The following is a 14,511-nucleotide window of genomic DNA, read 5'->3' as shown; positions in this document are numbered from 1 at the left end:
TCCTACTCTTACGATCGTTCACATCACCAAACCTCGTCACCATCCGGCTCCCATAATGATAACTCTTCATTATTTTCGATAATAACATCAGTTTGATACCGATGTTTCGTTATGAATTCATTGTTCAGGCCATCCGACTCGTCGTATTGTTTCAAGGCCTCGTCCCTCGTCCTACAGATACCCTTTTTGGTCCTTCTATCGGCAACTCGCTCCCTGCATAGCTCGGGACGTACGTGAATAAACCATTTCTCATCTACTAGACTTTCAATGTTGTTCCATGGTTCTCTATCCGCCAAGAGGTATATGCCCTCGAAAATGATAGCCTCGGTATCTGCCTCGATAAGCTGGTCGTCTTGCACGGGATCGCGCCGTTCCTCGTCAAAGCTAGGAGCACGAAGTTCATGGCCCGGCCCTCTCTCGCGCAGAACCCTAAACATTCTCAATACCGCATTTCCGTCAAAGGTCTCGATTGCCCCGCGTCTCTTCATCTGCTGCTTCGAGAGCTCTGCCTTGGGTTTCATAAACCCTTCGATAGATATCACTTGGCATTTGACGTGCTGTTGTGAGACCTTTTCAGCTATCATCGCGGCAAGAGTAGATTTACCACTTCCAGGTCCTCCAGCAAGCGCAACGAGACAACGCTTCATTCGCCTCCCATTATCCTGGAAGGGTATTCGTTTGTGACGACGAACAATACGGTTGGCCTGGCGCTGTGCAAGTTCTTCCTGGTGCATTTTGATAATTCATTGATAACGAATAAGGGTCAACGAACGGAAATCCAACATACGACTTTCAATGGGCAGACATCTCTTCCAACTTATATCGATCTCGTATCTACTGATGTTCAACTGACGCGCATCAAGGTAACCGCATCAGAAACGATGACTTCAACATATTCCTAGTATCTCGGGCAAGCCTACTAAAAAAAAAAGGGAGCAGAAGTTATGAATCTCCATGGTTCTAACTTTCCACTATCAGTACCCAAGGCCGAACGAATCTTGAACCATTCCCTGGTAAGATCCCCGCGTATATCGTTACTTTACCAATAGCATCCCGGACAAAGCAAGGATTGAAGAAACCAATTCTATCATTCACCCCATCACATGTGCAGTATCTAATCTAGTTAAGTATGCATATAATTGACAAGAAGATGAAGAATGACTCAACTATGAAGATATAGGTTGTCGCAGGCCCTGGAGGACACTCAATGTCTCCAATCTAATCTCCATATCTTCCGAGCCCCCTCTCAAGCTAATATAGTTCTTCCCTTCGGCTAGAGTAACAGTAGTGGAGGCTGTGATGTACTTCCTCTTACTCGGCAGTAAATATAAGCTCCCCGAAGGCACTTGGTTGACTTCAATACTCAATTCTGCTGTCGCGTTGCCGGCATTGGAATAGCTGACGGTTAGAGTCGTCTGACCACCAATAGAAACGATCCCAGAGAAAGCCAAATTACTGTCCGCCCTCAAACCCCCAACCACAGCCCCATTGGCTGTAGCAGTTGAGATCTTATCGAACACGACGCCAGTTTCTTGTCCCGTCAAATAAGCATCAACCGCGTAGTAAGTTGGACCAAGGGTAGGCGGTGTCCAAACCTCTAGTTCACAGACACCAACATAGAGTTTATGGGATTGGCGATACAGATTGACAGCTAGGAGCTGAGTTTCAACTTGTTTGAAGTCGAACTGGTTGCGGTCATTGGATAAGAAACTGGAGGAATCATTGAACGTGGCTAATAGCCCCTTGGATCCGTAGATCTCTATACGAGCCGGCACATCTATCCCCCCTCCTCGCGTAATATCTGAATACAACGCAAGCGTAACCGAAGACACATTCCGCGGGCGAGCAAACTTGATAGTTAGAGTGTCATTCTGATTAGGGGACTGATAATTTGTCCATCTATTGTCAGGAATCGTGTCGTAGAATAGAACACCATCAATGGCTTTATACTGAAAATCTCCAGAATTGGTAAATGTCGCTTCAGCTACTGGGTATTGGCCAGGTCCCGTTGGATTCGCTGTAAAATGTCTAACATTAGCGATCAATCCACCGAATTGTGTTCTCGATGTATGATGCATTGGGGCCTGGTGCTACTAACCTGCAATATTGACCAACGCATAGGTCGGTAATATCGGGGGAGGGACGAGAATCGAAGTATCCTTCTTTACACCGTTATGCACCTTCTTACCATCAATAAAGACTGTTAGGCCCCGACCCTGATGATATCTTGAACCGTATTTATCGTATAATAGGGTCACCAAGTGGCCGTGATATGGTAAATTCTCGAGCGCGAAGTAGGTCCAATTCTTCGGGACGATAGGGGAGATTTTTAGTACATTACCTTCCTGTGGGATGACTCCGAACAACCCGGTTATAACATCGTCATTATTAGTTGAGTGATCATAGTGCTCCGAATGGTTCCAACCATCCGCACTCCAGGCGTTTAAAAATGGATAATGAGACTCGGCAACATAGGGTTGGCCGTTCTTTTGTTGGGTCAACGCATACATTCGGAGGTATTGGAAGTATTGTTCCGCCGTAACATTGGTAACTCCAGAACGGTATATCTCAGCAAGTGATTTAAGGGTATGGCTCGTCGAATACGGCCAAGACATTCCATTCCAATAGCAACCTAAGACGAATGTCAGCAAAGTACCCCAACCCCCCTTTCATACTGTTCTCGTCCTTTATCAGGGAATCTCATACAATAACTGTCTGGCCTAATGGCCATAAACCATGGGTCTCGTATCTCCAACGTTGTTGGGCCATATGGTGCCAAGAAGCCTTCCAAATCAAACATAGAATCGACGGCCGGCTGAGCATACGTCTTATTTAACCCAATGCCAAAGCGATAGGGGAACAATCCAACTTGTTCTCTTCCAGTCAATCGTGTTAAGTTGGGGTTGTTTGGCCGGATGATATCCATGAAGAACCGTTGCTCTGGAGCCCACATTCGTTTATACATGGCTATCTCGAGGTCATCTGCCAAGTTGGAAAATAGGATTTCACGGAACCCATCACGGGCAAGTTTAGCAGCCCTAGCAATGGCCCGGGAATTTGCCACCATATAAGCATTGTGACTAGGCCTAAATGTGTCAGGTCCATCCTTCCTTAGGGTCCAGTCTGTGTCGTTCGGGTCGGCAACAAACCCGGGTAAGGATAGTTCCTGGGCATCCCATACTGGCTGGTAGTAATATAACCCGGCTGCTGCATCGAAAACCTGATCCCATTCGTTCCATAAGCGAACCATATCGTCAAGCTGGGTGGCGAGGAAACGAGAATCTCCCGTGACCATAGCGCGACGGCTCATCGCGTCAAGAATCCATTGGGTGTATTGTAGCGCGTCAGCCGGCCCGCGCGTATACAGTTGAATATAATCGTCACCGTAAAACGCATCTCTTAGCCACCTTGACTCGTCAATCTGATGACCCGCGGCGGCATCAATAGACCCAAAGGCTTTAGCATAGCCGACCGGTTGGACAAATTCGGTACACATATAACCCGTCCCAGCTTTGATATAGCGAAGATTCCGCTGGATAGACGTCCACCTATAGTAGTAGACATCTTGAATGAGGGAGTCGGGGATATCTATAAAAGGTATGTTTCTTTTGAGAAATGTTTTACCGGCGAAGGCGCTGATAGGTTCGTCATGATCCAGGAATGAGGTACCCCTGACGACCTCAGGCTCAGAGGGGGAGAGGGCTTGCTGTGCAAGTGTCGCATACACAAGCACGCACAAGATGCCAATGGCCGAGATGAAAGCGGCTACTTTGAGCAAAAGGTAGTCGGCATCAGAGGGTTGGCCATCTTTTCTCTTCCTCCTACCAATAGAGTTCGGTTTACTAGAATGTCGGGGTAATGATTCAATTTGAACCTCTGACTTAGAATTCCTCAGTCCAGCTGAGACCAATGAAGCAAGCGCTTTGTATGGATTTGATGCCATTTCCTATTGAGCGTTTGAGATGTACCTACGCACCACGTCCAGGTAGCGTAGGTACCAAGGTAGGGTTACCTCCTATACAACCTATCAGATTTGCATGTATCGAAGAAATATAGAGTGTAGTATAATTTTAAATGGTTCAATGAGACACGGGAATAGGAGGGGTGGATCTCAAGATCTCCCAATGAGTCTCCCTACCTATAGTAGTTGCAGGCGTATGAACAATTGAGATGCATAAGAGATGGAGGGATGGCTAAGAAAGCTGTTGGTAAGGCGACGCTAGGTAACAGCCCGATCGACCTACGTCACTAAATTCAGGGAATATGTACCTAAATTACCCCATTGTCAGATGGAGATTGCGGGGAGAGATGGGGCAAACGTCTGACCTGTAAGGCTCAACCACCTGTACCTACATAGTAGGTTGTACCTAGAGCGTGCTCGAATACAAGGGGCTATACATATGCTGGTAGACCTACAAAAAAGGATATTAGTTGTATGTCTCAAGAAAAGGAAGAGAAAAAAAAAGACGAATCAAAGAAAGACAAGCATACCTGACACGCGTCTTTAAAACCCCCCAATCAAATATAGAAAGATCTACATGAACCAACCAGCGGTAATGTTAATTCTCCAACGACGATCTATTCTTCAATGAGGATATTGATGCCGTCTTGGTGTCTTTATAGGCAAACTTTGGGAATCATCTTTAGAGTCAAAACTCGACTATATTCAATCTTCGTAATAGGTTGTGATCTCGTATAGCTTCAGTAAGGACTGTCATGCGCGTAGCATTATAAGAATGACCTCCCCGCATGTCTCGAGAAAAAGACAAATACTTTGATAGTTAGCACGGACTTGGCTTGGAGCAACTCGTGATACTAACCCAAGGGCTTCCCGCTCTATCTCACCCCTGGTATTCCTTGCTTACTCTCCTACCCCACAGCCCAACCTCCCACTTTCCACATAGGGCTGGCTGACATGTTGACGACATTTCTCGAAGTTATGATAGTTTCTAGTGCCAGGTGGATATCATTTATTCTTTTCAACGTAACCGCCGAAGTAGTGTTTCGAAGCACAAATTCATCGAGGCTACTCATAAAGACAACCCGGTGACCTGATCACCAGCGCAGATCTGTTTGGAGCATATCCGGATTCTGAATTGACCAGGAAGAGATTAATTCTTGGTACTCCACTATTGCAACGATCGAAATGCGTCGGGTCGTCTTTAATGAATTCGTTCCGTGTACATACCTGATGATTTAATTGTGGTGCAATGAGTGCCTCTAGAAAAGCGGTAGGTACATGTAGAAAGGAAATCAATCAGAATTTCCGATGTATCCGATGCATGCTCTAGAAAATAATTTTATAATTTTCTACAGCGGGCTAGATAAAGCGGGCAGCAGCGACAGGTCTCAACTTTACAGTGATATTAGGTTATGTACATATGTATAAGCAGGTACTATGATGCATGTACCTAAGTACTACCTACATGAAATAAATTTTCTTAGTCATCAATGCAATTGAGTCATTCATATCTACAACTATACTTCATCTACTTCATCTATTCTTCATATATTTTCGCAAATGGTAGAATAATCTCACTTTTCATTAATATTTTTTCATATTAGAGAAACTTTCCGGGTATCATAAGATTTAGACAACTCCTCTAAACTAAACGGTCAATAGCCATGTCAACATCGCAACTTTCCAGATTGCTACCTCTACCTGATGATGAGCTGAAGCAAATTCTGGATTATGCCTCCAAACTATCCAAGTCGGAGGCTGCCGAGCACTTTCGCAACCTGCTCGGAGAGTCACCAGAAGCCGTTGATTTCATAGCCACCTTCAATTCTAGGAGGCAAGATCCCAATACATCTACAGCAACATCCAACACTTCCTCATATATTGAACCGGTACCCCGAACTGCGAGGGCACCCAAGAAACAAAAGTCCCAACTTCATACTCCAGCACCTCGCCAAGTCACCAACTCAGGTCCCGTCCCTGGCACAGCCTACAGTAAGGACAGAGAGAATGATTACATTGCAAGACGTTCCAGTCCTAGTACGACACCAGGCGGACCCAAAACTTCTCAAAAATCCGCTCAGAAATCCTCTACTCCCCCACCACCAAAGCCGCCTCCCTCTGCTGCTGGCCATTTAATTTCGGATATTCGAAACCCCAAACCAAAGTCCACGCCTGCCTCTCGTTCTTCCACGCCAGCTCCAAAAGCGAAGGTCCATATCTCCGGAGGGGTTGCTATGCATGGTGCATCCACAGCCTTAGCGGATTTAGACGACGCCATCCGCGCCCTGGAGATGACCACCAACCCCACACAAGGGAATGACGATGCGGCCAGGAAATGCAATTGTGTGGCCGCTCGCCATCCTCTCCTGGCCGCCGCACCGAACTGCTTGAATTGCGGCAAGGTTATATGCGTAAAGGAAGGACTCGGCCCCTGCACATTTTGTGGCACTGCCCTTTTAAGTCCAGACGAAGTTCAATTGATGATTCGAGAACTACGTGAGGAGCGAGGCCGGGAGAAGATGGCAGCTTATGGAGAAGCTCACAAGAGAGCCGAAGTATCAAAAAAGCCTGTTCCTTTCTCTAAGCCTAGAGATGTCTCGGGCGACAATAGCGAGGCGCAGGCAAAAGCATTAGAGCACAGAGACCGACTTCTAAGTTTCCAGGCTCAAAATGCACGACGAACCACAGTTAGAGATGAGGCAGCTGATTTCGACACCAGTGGAGCTACGACGGGAACCGGTGGTAATATATGGGCCACACCAGAGGAGAGGGCTCGAGAATTTAAACGTCAACAAAAGGTCTTGAGAGAGATGGAATGGAATGCTCGGCCAGACTATGAGAAACGACGACAGGTTGTCAGCATCGACTTAGTTGGTGGCAAGGTGGTTAGAAAGATGGCTGCAGTTGAGCGACCGCAGAGCCCTGAAGATGATACAGAGGCCCACCCAGTTCTAGAGGAGATCAGTGCCAACGGTGCTGGAGGGGCTTTCAGTAATAATCCCTTGCTGGGTTCGTTAATCAAACCAGTTTTTAACGTTAAAGGCAAAGGGGCCCAGTTAGAAGCCCGTAATACCACGGCAACGCGGTGGAGGAGAGTTCAAGACGACCTGGAGAATAACGAGGCGGTTATTCTCGACGGTGGAGCGTACGGTGGAAGGCCCATGCAGAACCTCGATTCCAATATGGATGAACCTATTTGCGGTTGATGAAACCCAGCTACAAAAAGTTAACAAATAAAATGCCAAGAATCCAGACGAAATTTAGCAAGTTGGTGTTTACATATTGGCACGTCTAGGTTGAATAAATCTAAGATCGTAGACCGAATCTTCATCGTCATTTCTCCATCCTTGTCAATTGGTATTCGTGAACCTGAGTACCATCTCTACGTAGGGACTAATAGACAACAATCAGTCTGAAGCACGTACCCTCCTCTCTCATCCATAGCCAGACCCAGCAGTCGCCCTGCTTCCGTAGGACGATTGTGGCGTAACGTTACAGAACATTCTGAGTAGTATTAACATTAGGGATCCTTCGTCGTAACAGGCATTATCAACAGTGTCGTCCGCATCCGAGGCATTGCATCACCACATAAAATTCGCATCAGCGTGCCAATAACAAGGACTAAGCTGCGGCAGCAGCCTCTTCCGTAGCCGTGCTCTCAGCCGTGCCATTCGCTTTTGACGCCGAAGCCTCCTCCTTTAGTTGCTTAACTTCTTTTTCAAAGGACTCGGCTTTCTCTACAGCCTCCTTCTTCTCGGCCTCTAAGCGAGCAACCGCACTCTCAGCCTCTTCAAGTTTCGCATTCAGATCAGCTTGAGCTTGCTGATCTTTCTCTTTTCCGGACTCTAGCTCGCCAACCTTTGTTTGAAGTGCTGTCTTCTCCTAGTGTTATTGTTAGCTATAACGTAACTGTTGGAGGGGGGAGGGGGGCGATTCCTTACAGTTTGCGCTACCTCTACCTCTTCTTCGGCTTTTGTTGCCTTGGCCTTGGCTGCCTCGGCCTGGCTTTGAAGGCTGGAAATCTGGCTTGCTTGTTCGTCATGTTGCGCCTGCAGTTTCTCTTGTTCGTCTTGGGTCGACTTCAACTTAGCCTGCAACTCGGTCGCTTCTCGCTTCGCCGTCTCGAGAGCAGCTATCTGTTCCTCATGTTGTTTCTGCAGCTTCTGGCGTTCCTCCTGAACAGACTCCACTTTCTCTTGCAAATCTACCACCTCCTGCTTCGCCTTCAAGAGCTCCGCCGTTTGTGTGGTATGTTGTTTCTGTAGCGTTTCGCGCTCATCCTCAGCAGACTTCACCTTCTCTTGCAGTTGTGCTACCTCTTGCTTAGCGCTCTCAAGCTCAGCCGCATGAGCAGCCTTCAGCTTGCTCTGGTCCTCTTCCAAAGCGGCCACATTCTGTTGTAATCTTTCAACATCAGCGCGGAACCGTTCCAGCTCGGCTTCGTGGGCTTGCACCAGAGCCTTCCTCTGGTCTTCACCATCAGCAGCGTTCTTCTTGGCAGCAGCTACTTCCTTGGTGAGGTCATCATGCTCCGCTTGTAGCGCTTCGAGCTTCTTCTTCCACTCAGCAACTTCCTTCTCTGCCGCTGCAATTTTCTCGTCGGACTCGGTTATTGATTGGTTGTGTGCTTGTTGTAACTCCTCGTACTTCTGCTGCGCGTCAACTAAGCTTTGCTTCGTCGAAGAAAGTCCCTCGTCGGAAGCCTTCTTCAGTTCTTCATGCTGTTGTTCGAGGGTCTTATAGTCGTTCGTCGACTTCGTCAGGGCGTCATCTTGCTCATCCCGACGCGACTTTACAGCAGCAAGTTCCTCGGCGAGTTTGCTATAGTCGATTCGTAGAGTATCGTGTTTCTTGCCCACCTCAAGCAATTGTTCTTTGACGGAGGCCAGCGATGTCTCCAGGGAATTTCGTTGCTCAAGAGCGTCGGTGAGCTCTTTCTTCGTAGCTGTTAGTTCCTGATTGAGGGAATCGCTAGCCTGTTGCAGGGCACTAAGCTTCTCCTCTAGCTGAGCCAGCTGACCACGTGCCTGCTCGAGCTCTTGGTCTCTGGCGGAGGCGGCCTCCTCGAGAGCACGAAGCTTCTCGGTAGAACCATCCGTTGCTTCCTTTAGCTCATTCTGGAGCTTTTCAAGTTCTTCCTGGTCTTCTTGCTTTGATGTTGTAGACTTCGTTTCCAGCTCGTCGACCTTCTTGCGCAAGGTGTCGACTTCCTCAGATGTCTTGGTAAGCTCTTTCTTGGCGTCGGAAAGCTCCTCTTCCTTATCGGCCAAATCTTTTTCGAGACTGGTGATATTTTCATCGCGCTCAGCAAGCTTCTTTTCTATGGCCTCTCGCTCTTCCTTGGCGAGGGCAGCGGCACCGGAGAATGCGGACAGAACGTTACCCATGATGGCGAATTGTCGTTATGTATCCTGGTCAAGTCAAAAAGGAGGGGGAAGGTGAATGGAGGTTCGAGTCGCAACGCTCTTTGTTCTTCCCGAGGTTGCTGTTTGGTGTAAATGAGGGGAATCCGAGAAAATACAGCTTCTTTTCCACCAAACGATGCTTGCTTCCTGAGGGTATCGTAGTCAAATCAAATAACAGACTTGATAACAGAGGTATCAATTAATTAATCAATCGTTCATTTACTCAATCAATCAGTTGGTGCATGCATGACATGAGAAAAGTGGAAGGAGAAGAAAGAGGAAAGAGAAGAAAAAAAAAGATACGATAGGTTCAGTGGTTGGTGAGTGAAAAGTTATTAGATAGATGCTCATTTGGGCTTCCAATTAAAAAATATTTTTTCGTCTTAGCCTTACAGGGGTCGTAGGAGGGGCTGGCCACCAAACGCTACATTAGGTATCTAGCGGTCAGGATTTTAGAGGGGTGGTTGGTCACCGTAGTGATTCCAATTGCGAAAGTGACGTGCAGCCAGGGCGGGCAGGTGGGTAGGTGACAACTCATAAGCCATAAATGGACATGTGCTTAACGGCAAGCTTATCGGATAAGGATAAAAACGCCCAGGCACCCAAAAATAAAAATGATACCCTGTTGTATAAATGCTTAGATTTTTAAGGTTATTGTAATGGACTCATGCACCATACCGAAATCTTCTTTTCTACATATTAGACTAGACAACTTCGATGTATCCAGTTAATCAGAACTTGAGAGAACAGAGATAACGAATATAAACCCTCAAAGAGCAAGTAAATGTATAAGCATCCTCGTAAAAAAACTCAGGCCTAAACAAAAGGACCAAACAAAGGCGACGTAATCATACACCAGGACTAGTCCGGTATATGTAGAAACCTATCCCTTCAAGAATGCCTTCATATCCTTTAAAACTTCCCTTTTTTTATCAATTTTATTACTATCAGATTTACTACCTAGGTAGTCAGACCATATAGAAGTAAAAGAAAAAGGTAGTAAGATTCCCTAATCAATCCAATTATAAGCCAGTACATAATCTTTGTTAAAGTCCTATATCTTAATTCATATTCAATATATGACTTATTACCATACCTTTCAAGTTCAATCTTCTTTGAAATCTACCTCTTTGTTTCTGTTAAACTTGGAACTAGAAATTTTTATTAATTCGTCGCAAATAATCTTATAAAAATCCTATATATGATCAATCCTACCAAACCACCCTTATATACTCTTTCAAGTAACTATGTCTACGAATTAATACAGTATGACCAAGCATCAGCAATATCTTAAGGACCTACCCTCTTCTCATGCAATGTCACCAGCTTCGCCTATGGCAGCATCGTATACTCGCTTTACGACGGCTCGCGACGACGCCGATGACGATACCAGACGTATATCCCCAGCGTATGAATGCATTTTCAAAGACACGACAACTCAGATAACTAAAAAGCGGCGTCGTAGCAATTCAGCCTCTAGTAGGACTTCGGTACGAAAGAAAAGGCAACGATCGTTATCTCGGCCTCCAACACCTGAGCCACCGAAAAATTATTCGTTAGATACACATGAAGATGTTAGTTCTCTTGAGCCCTATGTATAAAGCAATGCTAATAAAGATTCAACCAGAAGAAAGCAACGTCGTCGCGAACGGAAGAAGAATTAACACCATTTCAAAGGTTTATCGTTGAGTCAATCAACTTGCCCCCTGGTGTCCCTCTTCAATCTATACTAGACAAATTTCAACCCGATTGGAAGACCCCAAGCGACACAGATTCGGTCCCTAAATCAGAATCCAACGGTGAAATGGCGAAGGTATTGGGGAGTTCCTACAGAAGGGTGCTTGAAAATAATAATATTCGAATACTACGAGATGACATTCAGCCTCCCTCTTGGGTACAATCCATCGTTGATATACTTCAAACCCGTCGTGAAGATAACAAGATAGAGTACGATAAATCTGCTAAAAATTGGGATGTATTTAACGCACTCAGGTACGATCCTCTACCGGAGACCGAAAAATGCAATATGTTATGCGATACTCTTGAATTGAACCATCGGGCGCAGATGACCCACGGCTTTGGATATACAGGAAACCAACCTTTCCATAGGTCCTATACGGACCTTTTTAATACTGGCGAAGAGCTTTCTATACCTAAAACCGGACAAAATATTTGGGTATAGGGGTAAGGACTTCATTCCAGGTGCTAGATCTTACCCGTTAAGCTGGTCAGAGAATATTTTACAAGTATACCAACAATGGTGCCAGATGTCGCCGCCTGCAGATGTATTCTGCCCTTACTTCATTGCCGAAGCCGAATCTGACTACGGTGAAATCGAAGACGCCGAAAACCGAGCTGCTGGAGATTGCGGGATATCGCTGAAAGCTCTACATCATGCCTTTCCAGGCCTAGCGAATCACGCGATTGTCGCCATAGTATTCAGCGACAGAGTGGCAGGCTTTAAAATCATGTGGAAAGAAGATAAGGAAGGCCTCTGGTACTCAATGTACAGCTGGATGGATTTACACCTACACAAGAAAGACGATTTTTATGAATGTCTTGAATACATACGTAACATTCACGAATGGGGAATGAACGATAGGAAGAAATTAATTCGAAAGCACGTTGACGAAGCGTTTCAACTTCCGGAGCCGAGGCTCATCCCTCCGAAAAAAAGATATGAAGTTAGTTAAAGGTCAGTCAACTAGGCAATCAAACGATTATACTAAAAGGAAGAAGTGCATTAAATGTTCTCCAGCAGTGTCTAGTACGGTTAAAAAATCGGCGACGGAATCGGCAAGTGTTCAATCTTGTGCAGTAAGGGGTTGATGTAGCTCAAAGCGCGACCTCTAGTGAAGAGGCTCCTCAAGGAACAACATCATTTCACAAGGCACATTAAAAGTTGACGAAGCAGGCTCAGAGGGAAGCGACGAAGACGGGGGAGAGGCATACAATAGCTGGATTTTACTCGATTTGATGAGGGTTAGGCTTAAATACCTGAGTCAGGGGTGTCACTATGTTAAACAATTCACGGACCAGCAAGCCAATTTCAAAATGGCTGCGACATCCCGCCGAAAGGCGGAAGAGAGAAGGAATAGGTGGGGATTGAGGTATGCCTGAGATTTCTTTATCTCAGCGAGCTCAGACTATAAGTTCAATTGTACCCCTTAAGCCACAGGGCTTATTATGTCGTTTTTTTAAACCTATCTTTAAAGTCCCTTTTTAGTCCCTTTTTAGGAAATTTTTAATAAGAAATAAAAAAAATAATATTTCATTAATTGTGTTCATTAATTTATAGTCCATGTGTGGATTAATATTATATTAATTAAAGTTAAAAATTAATTTATAATTAATATAATATTAATGTTTATTAAATATAAAACCTTAAAAAATGGATTATTATTTTAAATTAAAATATAATTTTTTTAAAATATTATATTAAAAAATGATTGATAAGAAGTAAAATTATATTAATTAAAATTTATAATAAATTAAAAAAGGATTATTATTAAATTATATTAATTAAAATTATATAATTAATATTAAAAGATTATTATAAATTAATGATAAAAAAACCATGGTATGTATATATATGATTTATAAGATTTAATAAATTTAATTATATAAATAAATTAATTAAATTATAAAATATATATAATTTATATTATAATAATATATTAAAAGGTTAAATATATTATATGATAATAAATCTTTAAATTAAAAAGATTAAATATGATAAACTTATGTCTTAAAAAGGTATAGCTGTTATTAGATTAATTAATCTAAGTATCTTAATTTAAAAGTAATAATATTAATAATAAGTTAAATAATTAAATAAATTTTATTTATTAAAAAGGCTTAAAATTTTCTTATTATATTTAAAAGAATAATCTTAGATTAATAATTAAAAAATTATAAAAAGAGTGATTAAATTGTCACGAACCAATGTTTTATAACCAACCCTTACATTATAAAGAATAGAAAAGGACTAATCATGGTAAAACCCCAGATAGGATCTTTGTTCTTATGGGATGATAGAATAGAATAAAACAGAAAAGAATAAGATAAAGCAAGTCAGAATAGAATAAAATAAGACAAAGTAGGAGAGGAGGATATTAAATTATATGAACTATTAAAATTTCTTATATATTTAATTATTCTTTTTTATAGTTTTTTAATTATTAATTTAAGATTATTCTTTTAAGTATAATAAGAAGATTCCAAGCCTTTTTAATGAATAGAATATACTTAATCATTTAATTTATTACTAATATTATTATCTTTAAATTAAGACACCTTAAATTAATTAATCCAATAATAATTATATTTCATTAAGATATAAGTTTATTACATTTTAATAACTTTTTAATTAATATTAATATTAAGTTAAGAAGTGACATAAGTCATTTATAAGATATTTCTTTATTATTATTAATTAAACCTTTTCTTATTTTATTAATTTTTAAAAATAAAATAGAAAATTTTTATATCTTTTAAGAATTATCTTTTAAAGAATATTATAATTAGATATAGAATAAATTAATAGACCTTAATTTAAAAAATAAAGAAGAATTAAATAAAAAAGAATTTTAAAATAAAGATTTAAATGATTTATAATAACCTAATCTATCATTACTTAGAACACCTACATTTATTTATATTATTTAGGATTTATTATTAATAAAAAAGATATTTCAATTTATTAATAAAATAATGCCTTTTAAAATATACTTATAAGCTTTAAAATTGGAAATATAAAAGAAAATCAACATCAGAATAAGAGAAAATAACTAGAAGGAAAAAGAAATTCTTAATTAGTAAATTAAAATAATAGTTACCTTTAAAGAAGTCAAAAGGCTTGAAAAGGAATTGGCTTTAAAGGAGGCTAGACTAGGGAAGGCCTTTAAAAGATCCCCATCGGGAACCTTTTAATAACCGGTTCCTTTCCAATCTTCAGTACCCCCTAGACCTCCAGATGATAATAACGATAAGGATAAGGAAGATAAGAAAGAAAAAGGAAACAGAGGATCCCAACCAAAAAAGGAAAGAATAATGATCTCTTTTTTATTTATTAAAGAATATAAATTAATAAATCTATTAATTTATAATAAGATTTTAAATATTAAAAATTAATTCATATATATA

At 42.1% G+C, this 14,511-nt stretch overlaps 4 protein-coding genes across 4 annotated transcripts; 1 reads left to right on the top strand and 3 right to left on the bottom strand.

The window, feature by feature from the left end:
- Positions 1-23: 23 nt before the first annotated feature.
- Positions 24-734, bottom strand: F4822DRAFT_433659 (P-loop containing nucleoside triphosphate hydrolase protein; the record flags this gene model as incomplete). The annotated part of the gene is made up of 1 exon (XM_051461872.1): positions 24-734. The coding sequence occupies one exon, from the start codon at positions 732-734 to the stop codon at positions 24-26; it is 711 nt and encodes a 236-aa protein (XP_051309492.1).
- A 432-nt stretch (positions 735-1,166) lies between these two features.
- F4822DRAFT_433658 (Six-hairpin glycosidase-like protein) lies at positions 1,167-3,943 on the bottom strand (the record flags this gene model as incomplete). The annotated part of the gene is made up of 3 exons (XM_051461871.1): positions 1,167-2,017; positions 2,099-2,632; positions 2,707-3,943. The coding sequence occupies 3 exons, from the start codon at positions 3,941-3,943 to the stop codon at positions 1,167-1,169; spliced, it is 2,622 nt and encodes an 873-aa protein (XP_051309491.1).
- Positions 3,944-5,375: 1,432 nt separating this feature from the next.
- On the top strand, positions 5,376-7,898 carry F4822DRAFT_48667 (zf-C2HC5-domain-containing protein). Its single transcript, XM_051463560.1, has one exon. The coding sequence runs from the start codon at positions 5,626-5,628 to the stop codon at positions 7,165-7,167; it is 1,542 nt and encodes a 513-aa protein (XP_051309490.1). The 5' UTR covers positions 5,376-5,625; the 3' UTR covers positions 7,168-7,898.
- On the bottom strand, positions 7,375-9,853 carry F4822DRAFT_48655 (uncharacterized protein). Its single transcript, XM_051463559.1, has 2 exons — positions 7,903-9,853; positions 7,375-7,843 (listed from the first exon to the last, which is right to left on the bottom strand). Exons 1-2 carry the CDS (start codon positions 9,346-9,348, stop codon positions 7,583-7,585), a joined length of 1,707 nt encoding a protein of 568 aa, XP_051309489.1. The 5' UTR covers positions 9,349-9,853; the 3' UTR covers positions 7,375-7,582.
- Between the last annotated feature and the right edge of the window lie 4,658 nt (positions 9,854-14,511).

This window comes from Hypoxylon trugodes (genome assembly GCF_022578975.1).
Source record: "Hypoxylon trugodes strain CBS 135444 unplaced genomic scaffold F4822scaffold_10, whole genome shotgun sequence".
Classification (NCBI taxonomy): Eukaryota; Fungi; Ascomycota; class Sordariomycetes; order Xylariales; family Hypoxylaceae; genus Hypoxylon; species Hypoxylon trugodes.
Note: the sequence above shows the minus strand (reverse complement) of the source record. Positions and strands in the feature narration are given on the sequence as shown.

Bases quoted from the DNA above. Each gene is read 5' to 3' on its own strand.
- F4822DRAFT_48667 (XM_051463560.1), top strand. From the start codon at position 5,626: ATGTCAACATCGCAACTTTCCAGATTGCTACCTCTACCTGATGATGAG.
- F4822DRAFT_48655 (XM_051463559.1), bottom strand. From the start codon at position 9,348: ATGGGTAACGTTCTGTCCGCATTCTCCGGTGCCGCTGCCCTCGCCAAG. The intron at 7,844-7,902 runs GTAAGGAATCGC...CAATAACACTAG, and splicing joins AGGTAGAGGTAGCGCAAACT to GAGAAGACAGCACTTCAAAC.